The sequence below is a fragment of the Talpa occidentalis genome, unplaced genomic scaffold (genome assembly GCF_014898055.3).
Source record: "Talpa occidentalis isolate TD23 unplaced genomic scaffold, MPIMG_talOcc4v2.1 talOcc4.257, whole genome shotgun sequence".
NCBI classification, from domain to species: Eukaryota; Metazoa; Chordata; class Mammalia; order Eulipotyphla; family Talpidae; genus Talpa; species Talpa occidentalis.
Window position 1 is genome coordinate 1 of NW_023602707.1, and position 12,162 is coordinate 12,162.

The window sequence follows — 12,162 nt, forward strand, 5'->3', positions numbered from 1 at the left end:
TCTCAACTGATTATTGGAGAGATCCTTTCTTGAGTATTCTGAATGCATCACAGACCAGAAGCTTCCTCCTGGAGGAAAACCCAGCATTGGATTACCAGATCCTAGACAGCTTACAGAATTTTCAAGAGAGATGCCAAGTAAAAATAAAGAATGTGATGTTCTGAAAAATATTGCTTGTCCTCATGTTGGATGTACAAGAGTGTTGGCAAATAAAGGTTCCCTGAGAAAGCATCTCCTTATTCATGGACCCCGAGATTATGTCTGTGCTGAATGTGAAAAGGCATTCACTGAGAGCTCAAAACTAAAAAGGCATTTTCTGGTTCATACTGGAGAGAAGCCATTTCAGTGTACCTTTGAAGGGTGCGGAAAACGCTTTTCCTTGGATTTCAACTTGCGCACACATGTACGCATCCACACTGGCGAGAAACTTTTCGTGTGTCCCTTTGAAGGTTGTAACAAGAAGTTTATTCAGTCCAATAACATGAAAGCACACACCTTAACTCACGCAAAAATCAAGAACCAGTGAAAGTGAAGAAGGAAAATAATCCCTCAGTAGGATAAGTGTATTGCAAAAGAATGTGAACAAATATGCCTCGCTGATTATTGCTTCTAGGAAAGAATTTTTAAATCAGTATTGCAACCCTAGAATTCTGCCTTTTTTTTTTTTTCCCCTAGTGGACTGAGATGCTCTTACAGTTTGTGATGTTGTATAAGAATGTTGTATACAGGATTATAGGGCACTTCCAACCAACGGAAAGGTCAGTTAAGAACAAAAACAGAATCCTTGGTACATTAGGAACTGATTATTGGATTTGAGGCTTATTTTTTCACATACTGTAAATGTAAAATTAGCTCTGGTTTTTAAGTTTGTGGTTTCTAATTGTTTAACTTTTGCCTCTTAGGACTATGTTATGAGTGATAATCCTAGAGAAAGAACTTTTGCAGTAGATTTTCAACAAGTAGATGAGTAAACTTTTTTAAAGTTAAATAAGTTAAATATGTTAATCATTTTTTTTTATCATTGTATCAAACTCTTGAAATCATATAACTAAATGTGAGTGATTACTTAATAGTTTTTAATCCATTTTAAAGATTTTAAAATAAAAGGAAGTAAAATCCTAGAAGTATGCTAAATCTGAATTGAAAAATAAAAAATTGTGCATTAAAAAGTGACACTATGTGTTTGTCTACAAAATTAGCAAAACATTGCAGAGACTTGACAGTTTGCTATTGTTGGGGGGAATTACCCTTCTACACAACTGGGTAACTTAATTAACAGAAACGTATTGTCCCATAGGCTAGAAGTCCAAAATCAAGACATTGATGGGATTGGTTCTTTCTGAAGTTGTGAAGGATCTGTTTTAGCCTTTCTTCTTGTTTGTAGATGACTGTCTTCATGTACACATTGCATTCTCCCTGTATCATCACATCATCTTCCTATGTGCATGTCTGTGTCTAGATTCCCACTTATAAGGACTACAATCATGGCATCAAAATGCACCCTAACAACCTCATTTTAACTTGATTACCTATATAAAGACTCCATCAAACAAGGTCACTTATGAAGTACTGGGATTTAGGATTTCAGCATGAATTTGGGGGGAGAGGGTTCATGGTCAATCCATAATGTGTACTTTTAGACTCAATATTTTAATTCTAGAATTCTGTTTTACAGAAATATTTGCACTAATATATGAAAATACTTAGGGATATTAACTAAAGCATATTTTAATAGTAATAAATTCATAAATGTCCATTAAAGAACAAGTTACATAAATAAGGATCTCTCCATTCAATAGAAAATGTGCAAGTATTCTTAAAGGAAGCTTGTCTGTAAAAGCAGTTAAAAAGGGCCACAGCTTCAGTGAAGATAGAGAATAGGGAGAAGTTTGTTATTTTTAATAGATGGGACAGTATTTGATATGTTTATGTGCTGTGGAAGAAAACGTAGAGAAAGTGGTTAAACATAATCATTTTTTATAAGAGGGGAAATTGATTATCCAAAGACGACTGCCAAAAATAAAACTAGGCTCTAATAGGGATTAACTCATTTTATGATTATAATAACTGAGTCCTTGATTGGAGTCACCTTATATTAGGCAGAAAATACGCCATCAAACTTCACATGTATTTCTCTCTCAGAATCAATACTATAAATGATCAGATATAGTTAGAGAGTACCATATTTGATTTAAGATTTCAGACACAATTGGCAGTAATGCTCATATATATGTTAACAGATTTTCAGGAAATCAATACACTATAAAAACAAACCAACATTGTGGGGCCTCCTGGGTGGCGCAGTGGGTTGAGCGCAGCACTGTGAAGCTATCCGCAGCCTCTGTAGTGTGGGTTCGATTCTTGGCCAGCCAGGGGAGATACCCACATGGTGTGACAGACCTCTCCTGTCTTGCCTGCTGCTCCCCTCAGCAATGTTTTTCATCAGTCTGCCTGTTATGCTCCCCGCTCTGTCTCTGGTGAATTATCTCATCCTCCATGCCTCTGGCCTGTACCCTAGTTCTTGTATAAATAAAATAAACCTTAAAAAAAAAAATTGAAATTTATCTTGATTTTAGAAATGCCAAAATAGGGGCCTCCCTGGTGGCACAAGGGTTTAAGCACAGCACTGTGAAGCTATCTGCAGGCTCTTCAGCAAGCACGAGTTCGATCCTCAGGCAAGCCAGGGAGCTACTCACATGGCACTTTTTTTTTTTTTTAATTTTTACTTATGCATACAAGAGCTGGGTACAGGCCAGAGATGCGGGAGGTGAGAGGATTCACCAGAGACAGAGCAGGGAACAGAACAGGCAGACTGACTGAAATACAGTGCTGAGGGGAGCAGTAGGCGAGACAGGAGAGGTCTGCTGCATCATGTGGGTAGCTCCCTGGCCAGCCGGGGATTGAACTCGTGCTTCAGAGGCTGCAGATTGTTTCATAGTGCGGTGCTTAACGCCTTGTGCCACCAGGGAAGCCCTGTACTCCAGTTCTTGTATACATAAATAAATAAATCTTTCCCAAAAAATTTATAAAAAAAGAAATGCCAAAATATAAAAACATGTAAATTTAAAAACAGAAAAATTCTGGGGCTTACATTTTGACTACAGAGTGAGCTATTAATTACTAATGGGCTATTATGATAATACAATTTTTTATTTATATTGGCAAGGCATTTATACCATCATTTCTATAGGAATGTGGATCCTGAGTCTGAGTTAAAAGGCACATTGAATACATAATCCATTCATAAATTTGGAATTTCCTCTGTATCTGAGTACAGAATTTAGAGTAGGAATTTGGTATTTGATCAAGATAATGGAGCACATATTTGTTTAGTGTTTGCTTCGATGACAGTGTGCTTGACTTGGTCCTTTATGGATTTCTACTGCTCAGTCAAATTAGGACATAGCCCCTCTGAAGGCTAAGCAAAAGACTAGGATTAAACCAGATAAAGACTAAATAAAGTCAATGGCAAGGTTTACATCCCAAGTGTTGAGACCTAAAACTCAGGTCATCAAAAGGGATCAAGATTGACTTCCCCTGTGGGGATACTGGCTATTTGTAAATTTCTCTTTCTGGAGCTGAAGGGACGAGAAAGTCAGTATTTATAATCCTAAAGCGAGGAACATCATTCTGAGAAAGTGTTTGTGCATCTAGATCAGGTTTAGTTAAATTCTGATATGGGAATAGGATGCTACTTGGCTAGTCTCTTAGCTGTCTTTTCAGTTTGTTTGTTTGTTTCCCAAAGAGAAACATAAAACTGCTAAGTGGAAGAAGGCAGGAGGATGTAATAAAAAAAGGCAAAAGGAGATTAACTAATGAGGATATGTCATCTGAAATCTGTTAATGTTTCAGTAAAGAGATGTACATATACTTTCCACATTTTCATTTTCAGATGAGCGAACACAAGATGTGTGAACATATATAGAGAGAAAACTGAAAAAGAAAATAGATCTAGATTTTTACATTTTTGCAGATACTGGCATTTACAAACCAAAAAATCTCGATGAATGAAGTATTTATGTTTTCATGCTGGTATTTTAATTCATAGCCTATATCTTTTCTTAAAAAAAAAAAAAGGCTGAACATTAATATCAGAAGGTAGAGGGGCCTCCCTGGTGGCACAACGGTTAAGTTGCAACACTGAAGCAATTGGTAGCCACTGCAGCATGAAGTTGGATCCCCAGCAGGGGTTCTGACCCACATTGGGCTGCATACCTCTCTTGTCTGCAGGCTGCTCCCCTAGGCAATGTATTTCAGTCAATATGCCTGTTCTGCTCCCCACTCTGTCTCTCGTGAATCCTCTCACCCTCCCCACATCTCTGACCTACACCCCAGATCTTGTGCACATAAATAAATCTTTTTTTTAAAAAAAGGTAAAATTAGAGAAATATTTTCTATGAAAGGCTGAAAATCATAAAACAGTCCGTTTTCTTATGACTGACATAAGCCATAATTAGTTGGCACAATAAATTATGGAATCAATAAATGAAAATACAGATAAATATGCTCTAAAAATGAATTAGAAAGTTATTTATATATAATTTAAAAACAGCTCATAAAGCATTGCTTGTTTTTACATAAACTCTGGTTACTGATTACATAAAATCTGGTTACTGAACACCTTTGCCAAAATAATGGAATGCTATTGGGCAGAAAGAACAGATGTATTTATTTGCCTATGCACACATCAACTCTTCCTCCCCAAAGTCCACACTCTTAAAAAAGATTTTAATAAGTTGTTTCATTCATTGATCATATGAATGAAAGTTACCATAAATCTCCTTTTCTTTTCCTCTCTTTCTCCTCTAGAAGGGACAGAAGACTGAGGGTCTCTTACCTTCTAACACTTTGGATAATGTAGAACTCACCTGTGTTGAAAATTGCATCCACCAAGACTGATTAGATAGTTTTTAAAAATGTTAAACCATTTACATTCTTTCTTTAAGTTAGTTTTTTTCATGTTCTATGATCTGTGTGTAGGTGTTACAAGGTAATATTTAATTTCTGTATTTCACTTTACCGACAACATATATTAGTAGACATAGGATTTCTATCCTATTCTATACAAAAAGAATTCTATCCCAAAGCAGATTAGTCAGATCTTTGTATGACTTTCCTGCAGAATATGCATGTGCAGAAACCCATGTGTGCTTATGTTTTAATTACCTAATGCACTAGCTCTGACTGAATAAATTGCATGATTACATCCTACATTGGACACAGAACAGTGCAAGTTATATTAAAATGCCATTATATTTGCAACTCTGAGTGAGAGACTATAATTAAAAGGCAATTGGATGAAATTAGCTTTGAGAGTACAAGAGTTTAAGTAGAATTTGGTAAATGAACATTAACAGTTAACATGTGGTTTTTATTAGTTTTTTTGCTTCTCCCCTTTCTGACCCCAGGGTTGAATTTCTTAGATGTCAGTGGACTAGACATGCAAAAACACCTGTAAAGCTATGCTTTACCATGTGTCTAAAGTTTTATCTATATGAAAGCCAATATAACTTTTGTGACTTCAGTAAATCAAAAGTATTAGGTTGATTAGAATGATACTCTGGTCATTAATAAACTATTGTTAAAATTCTTAAGATATCAGGTAGGTGTCATAAAAAGCAGAGTACATACTTCTGACAACTCAAAATGTTGGTCATAAAATATATGTGTACAATTAAAGTAAATATAAAATAGCTAAAATTACACACAGTATATATAATGATTTCTCATCTTTATCTAAGGCAACCAATATATTTGCAAACCGCTGAGGGTTCAGCATGGCACTGGCGCTTTCGTGGGTGAGATGGTGGAGATCTTTGTCTTTATCAAGATAGATGTCTAATAAACTATGCACACCATGACGCAGATGAAAGATGGCTGTAAAGTCTTTGCTACTCCTTCCATTGAGACTGGAGTTATTTCCCTTCCCCTTAAGTCTCAGTGAATTCGAGTGTGAATCTTGAGTCTGAATCTGAATATGGATCTGAATGTGAATCTGGGAATCGTGACTGTGAATTTGGTCTGTGAATGCTTTGATCAGTAGGGTGTGATGTAAATGATACCTGGCAGCTATTGCCTTGCTCTCTTAGAAAAGAACTGCCAGTTAAGAAACCTGACAACCCTGAGACTATCATCCTGGGCAAAATTCAAGGTTCAGATAAGGTGGACTAGCAAAGCAAAGGAGTAGGGAGGGGCCAGACTGTGAAAAGAACCATCTGGGAAGTTCATCCAGCCTAGGTCACCCCAGGTGACATTCAATAAATTGTAGGCAAACTGTCTCATTTGTGGCCCACAAAATAATGAGTAAAATAAAGTAGTATTTAGATGGTGACTAACTGTATTGTACAATTAACAATGTGTTGTGTTATTGAAATTTGCTAAGAGGAGAATTCAAATGTGTACATGTAACACACAGTTACATATGTATAGATATACAAGTGATGGTTATATTAACTAGATGGGGAAAATCCTTTCAGGATATATACCTACATCAAATTATCACAATGTACACTTTATATATATATTATAATCTTACCAATTATGCCTCAACAAAGCTTAAAACATTTTAAATGGTTATTTTAAGCCACTTGAATTTGTAATTTATGCCTGAATTCAAAAGGAATTCTTTAATATATTGACTTGTTTATGTACTAGATGTGTTTTCAATAAAAGTCATAACAGAAGCAGTGAGTTCCCTCTTCCTAAACCAACAGACCGGTCTATTTGGTGGGTCATCTAAGCAAAGAGTGGCTACCTTTAATGATATTAAAACAGTCTCTAAAGACTGGTAGAGGAAGAAGCACCACTCGGAGGAACAATTTCCATCCACTAACTGGTTCTTGTATCCAGAGCAGGTCACCGCTCCTTGGGAGGAAAGCCATTAATTTCTTCTGACACCACTGCTGTCCTTAAAGGGCCAGGCTCCACTTTTATACCAACCCAAACATCAGCAGGTAGCTCTCCCTTGATTACTAACAGCAGTATAAATGAGATGAAGTCAGAATATTTAAAGAACCTAATAAAAGCAAGAGAGTAACACAACACAGCTTCATTCTCCAGGTCACAGGCTTAAGAGAGATCCACCTGTTTTTGGCACAGGCACAGAAGACAATAAATGATTAATGGATATTTGAGTAAATGCTTTATGAGACATAACGTAAATTATTTCCAAGCAGTAGTTAAAACAGAAGAGTAACAGATTCACTAAATTTACTGTCACTGACACAAAACAATCAAAAGATTAAAAAAATAAATAAATAAAATGAGCATAGGCTTTGAGTAGTCGTTTTTCAGGAAGATATATAAGGACAAAGGTTTGGGCCTCCCCCGTGGTGCAGCGGTTGAGCACTGGGTTGCGAAGCTGCCCGCAGGCTCTGCAGCGTGGGTTCGATCCCTGGCTGCCAGGTGAGGGTCCCACATGGCGCGCAGACCTCTCCTGCCCCCCACTGCTCCCCTCAGCAGTGTACTTCAGTCCTTCTGCCTGCTCTGCTCCCCGCTCTGGCTCTGGTGAATTCTCTCACCCTCCCACACTTCTGACTGTACCCAGTGCTTGTATAAATAAATAAATAAAATCTTTAAAAATAAATAAATAAATTAGCCTCTCTGTAAGGCAGGGATTGTCTTTAAAAAATAAATAATAAAAACAAAGCTTTGCATGTAAAGATGTCCGACATCATTAGCCATCAGGGAATGCAAATCAAAACCATCATATCATTTCACACTAGGATGCTGTAATAATAACTATTATTGTTGTTGTTGTTATTATTATTATTATAAAAGTATGTAACTCTAGCCTGTACCCCAGTTCTTGTATGCATAAATACATAATCTTTAAAAAGAAAAAGAATGCTGTAGAATTCCACTCAGTGGTATAGCAGGAGTTAAGGTATGAGATGGTAAAAGATTTTAAATAGGCAGGGATAAAATGTTAGGCAATACTAATACCTTCACCAGCTAGAAGGAAACATTTTTGTTTTTGAATAAATGCACAAGATGGGGGCCTCCCCAGTGGTGCAGCGGGTTGAGCACACTGCTGTGAAGATGTCTGCAGACTCTGCAGTGCGGGTTTGATTCACAGCCGGCCAGGGAGATACCCACATGGCATGGCAGACCTCTCTTGTCTCACCTGCTGCTCCCCTTAGCAGTGCTTTTTGGTCTCTCTGCCTGTTCTGCTCCCCGCTATGTCTCTAGTGAATTCTCTCACCTTCCCATGCCTCTGGCCTATACCCCAGTTCTTGTATAAATAAATAAATCTTTAAAAAAGTCCAACTTCTTTTAAAAAAAAAATAAAATAAATGCACAAGAGGTCAAACACTATAGTGTTTCCTATGAATGTGAGTGAATCAGAGTAGGGGAGAAGGAAAAACAGGTCAGATTGGAAGAAATTTTCAAAGCCTCTGAATTGGAGCAATTGTAGAGATAAAGAAGGGAGAGACACACTGTACGATTTCACTGCTATGTGATACATAGGAAAAAACAAATGCAAGAACTAAATAAAACAAAGATAAACGTTTAGACTATAAGACCAATTGGTGGTTACCAGAAGGGGAAGGGAGTGGATAAATCTGGCAAAAGGATTCAATTGCATGGCGAAGTATAGAATTTGACTTTTACTGGTAAACTTAATGTAGTATATATATAAATGTTGACTTTTTTTCTTTTTCTTTTTTTCTTTTTTAAGATTTATTTATTTATTTATACATGCACTGGGTACAAAAATCAGAAGTGTGGGAGGGTGAGAGAATTCACCAGAGCCAGAGCGGGGAGCAGAGCAGGCAGAAGGACTGAAGTACACTGCTGATGGGAGCAGCGGGCGGCAGGAGAGGTCTGCGCGCCATGTGGGACCCTCCTCCGGTAGCCGGGGAGCAGCCGGGGATCGAACCGGCGCCGCAGAAGCCGCGGGCAGCTTCACAACCTAGCGCTCAACCGCTGTGCCACTGGGGAGGCCCTAAATGTTGACTTTTAATAACCACACTGGAGACTTATGTAATGTTACTCCCCAAAAATTAAAAATAAATTTTTTTTTCAAAGAGGAGACATAGAAAAGTAAGGAAATACTTAGATAAAACTATCAGGTCATGATGATGGGTGAGAGGAGGAAACATCTAGAACGACTTAAGATTTTCAGCTTGGGAGAGTAGATGAATTGTGATCATTGTAAGAGAAATGTGAACCAAGAATATAGGAGAAACAAGGAGAGACTACATGATAAGTTCAGCTAAAGATGTGACTTAGTTTGAAATGGCAATTGTGTGTTGGGGGAGAAAAAAAAATTGCTGTGAAAATTGAGCCTAATCAAATTTGACTGTGGAAGCTAAGGGGGTTGCAGAATTCACATTCCAAATTTTATTGATTTCTTAAGATAATTTAACTCTATGTTGCAAAATAAGTAAACATTAACAGAGAGGATAAATAGTATTTTAACAAATTAAATGTAAATTATTACATTTTCAACCCTCCAAAGTGACTAGTATGTCTACGCCAAAATCAAAATAATGCAAAATCAAAATCAAAACAGATTAAAGCTATTTTCTCTCAGGCAGTCAAGTATTTATTTGGATAGAAGATAGATATGATCAAGAATGTCCAGCCAAATCTCTAAAATAATTAGGAATTCAAAGACCTGCTATCAAGACATTCCTCTAGTCAAAGAAATAACCAAAGTTGTAAAATAGCTGACAAGCCATTTATTAAAACAGCAGTCGACTAATGCTTGTCCTTGTTTCAAGGTTACATTATAAATCAACTTAGAGGGGCTAAAACCTTTCAGGAAACCTGTAGGAGGAAGAGCAGAACAATTTAAACTATAAAAAAAAAGTCCTAAAGTGCATATCTTACTTAAAGAAAGAATGAAGTTTAAAAGGATGATAATTAACAGAAATTAACACAGCTGGCATCCAGTAAGTTTCAATTGCAGAGATCATATAAACTGATTTATAATGTTCCCATGTGACTAATGAAAGTAGATTGGTGACCGTATTGTTCTAAATGATTGCATTAAAGAACATTATTACTTTAGAGAAGCCCACATTAATAATAAAATCATAATCACCAAAGAATAAATAAAATAACAATTTTCAGAATCAACATTTTAGATTTTAACACTCATATTTTATGATCATTAGCTATCTTTCAAAGTGACTACACAGAAAACTCTAAAACAGCATCAGTTCTATTCCATTTATTTTTCCCTTGAGGGAAAAAAAAAAGTGGATCCTGATGTCAGCACTTAGAAAGGTTAATTATTCATACAGAACAATGAAGAGGAAGCACTAGATTTAATTGGACACATGCTTCTCACATTTAAAGATAGGGGAGTAGATAATGATGTCCCTTTTGTGTCCTTCCAAAAGAAATATGGGGAACTGATAATGTCTCACATAAGTCGTAAGGGAAGAAAATGTAGAGCATGCATTTTTGCAAATCACTCACTCATTAAGGAAAAAAGCTCAGAAGAAATATGGTCCCCATAAAATGTTATCCTTTCACAGAGCCCAAAAACGATCAGATTTAAATATCTTAGAAACCAGTAAATTTGGGATGCTTAACCCCCAGAGACCAACAGGAAATTATTCCATACAAAGTTTCATCTGGCCTAGAGGGGCTTACTGATCAAGGAAATACCAAAAAAAAAAAAAAAAAAAAAAAAAAAAAAAGGAAGACTAAACAACAACAAATTGAGATTCACTATACATTCCATTAATGAATTCAGGTCCAGAATGTGTACAGAAATGGTGAAAATAATATTACTTTGCTCAAAGCAAATAAACTACACAAAATTCCATGCAGGGTGAGAAGATGAATCTCTCTGATTTTTTTGTTTATTTCTGTACCCCTGTGCCCAGTGTAGTGTCTAACAGGTAGTAAGTAGGTAGATAGAAACTAACCATATGTTGAATGAACAAACTTTGGAAAGGTCAATTTTAGGACATGTATGGACAAGAAGTAAGAGGCATTCTTAGTGCAGAAGCTCATTCATTTACTCATAAAAATCTTTTTCAATGCAAATTATTTATTAAAATAAATACATAAATCATAAATGTGCTTGCATCACATTCTCCCCCACTCTTTTGACTTCTAACACCATTTTTGCTATTGATGCCATCTGGGACATTTCCGAAGTTCGGCTATTATGCATAGTGCAGCTATGGATGTTCTTGTTATGTCTTTTAGAAAACAAATGTACACATTTCTGCTGTTCATAATTAGACAGCAGATGGAGGCACAGGAGGGTTGAGCCCCTTCTTGTCCTCACCATGAGGCCACAGCAGGCTCTGGGGTCAGGGAAGGCCTTCATACGGGGAAATAAACAGAGGCATACGCTGCCAGTTCCAGACCAAGTTTCCCATGGAGCTGGATAATCAGATTGATAGGCAGCCATTTGAAAAAAAAGTTCAAACTCTAAATAACTTTTACTCAGATGCACAGAAGTTGGGGGAGGGGGAGGGAGTGGCAATCATATCTTGAAGGCTGTTTAGATTGTTTAATTGCATATACCATCTTCTTATGTATGGAAACTCATTATGAGAAGGTTCTGAAGAAAGTCTCTAAATACATTCAAGAGCAGCATAGAAAATATATGCCCCCTAAGACTCCTTCTGAAGGATCCCATTGAGAAAGGACTTCCAGTTACTGAAATTACCATTTATGAAGACACAGGCATGAGTAGTGCCATAAAATTAAAGATTCTACCTCTTCTTGGTATTACATCTACTCTCTGATTGATTGCACAGTGTCCCCTACCACCCCTCCAGAGCACTGTTCTTTTGTGAAGGACTCTGTCATCTTCTGATTAGTTTCTGAGAAAACACAATGAAGCATTTGACTTTTTTTATTCAAAGCCATTAATAAAATATGCAATTGGTCAGTCCAATGCAAAATTTATTACTTATCTGCCATCAGTACTTATTTGCCATTGTATGCAATCATTGCATACATACAATGATTTGGAGTTCTTTTCATTCCTTGGACCAGTTTCACAGGTAATTCTAAACCTCAACAAGTCATAGCTTATGTCTTCAGTGTTCAGTCTTTTGTTGGGTGACAGGTATATAAGAAATGTCATACTAATTTTTTCTACTTTTGTGTATGTTTCAACTTTTCTGTAATAAATATTAAAGCAAAACAGAAACTCTTAGCATGAAAAGAGATTTGCCATTCACA

The 12,162-nt window shown here is 36.6% G+C and overlaps 1 protein-coding gene and 1 pseudogene across 1 annotated transcript; both read left to right on the forward strand.

The window, feature by feature from the left end:
* Positions 1-28: 28 nt before the first annotated feature.
* LOC119253987 (zinc finger protein 42 homolog) lies at positions 29-528 on the forward strand (the record flags this gene model as incomplete). Its single annotated transcript, XM_037521205.1, has 1 exon — positions 29-528. A coding segment is annotated over one exon (498 nt), but the record flags the coding sequence as incomplete, so codon positions are not given.
* A 10,727-nt stretch (positions 529-11,255) lies between these two features.
* Positions 11,256-11,664, forward strand: LOC119253988 (golgin subfamily A member 7-like; annotated as a pseudogene).
* The last annotated feature ends 498 nt before the right edge of the window (positions 11,665-12,162 follow it).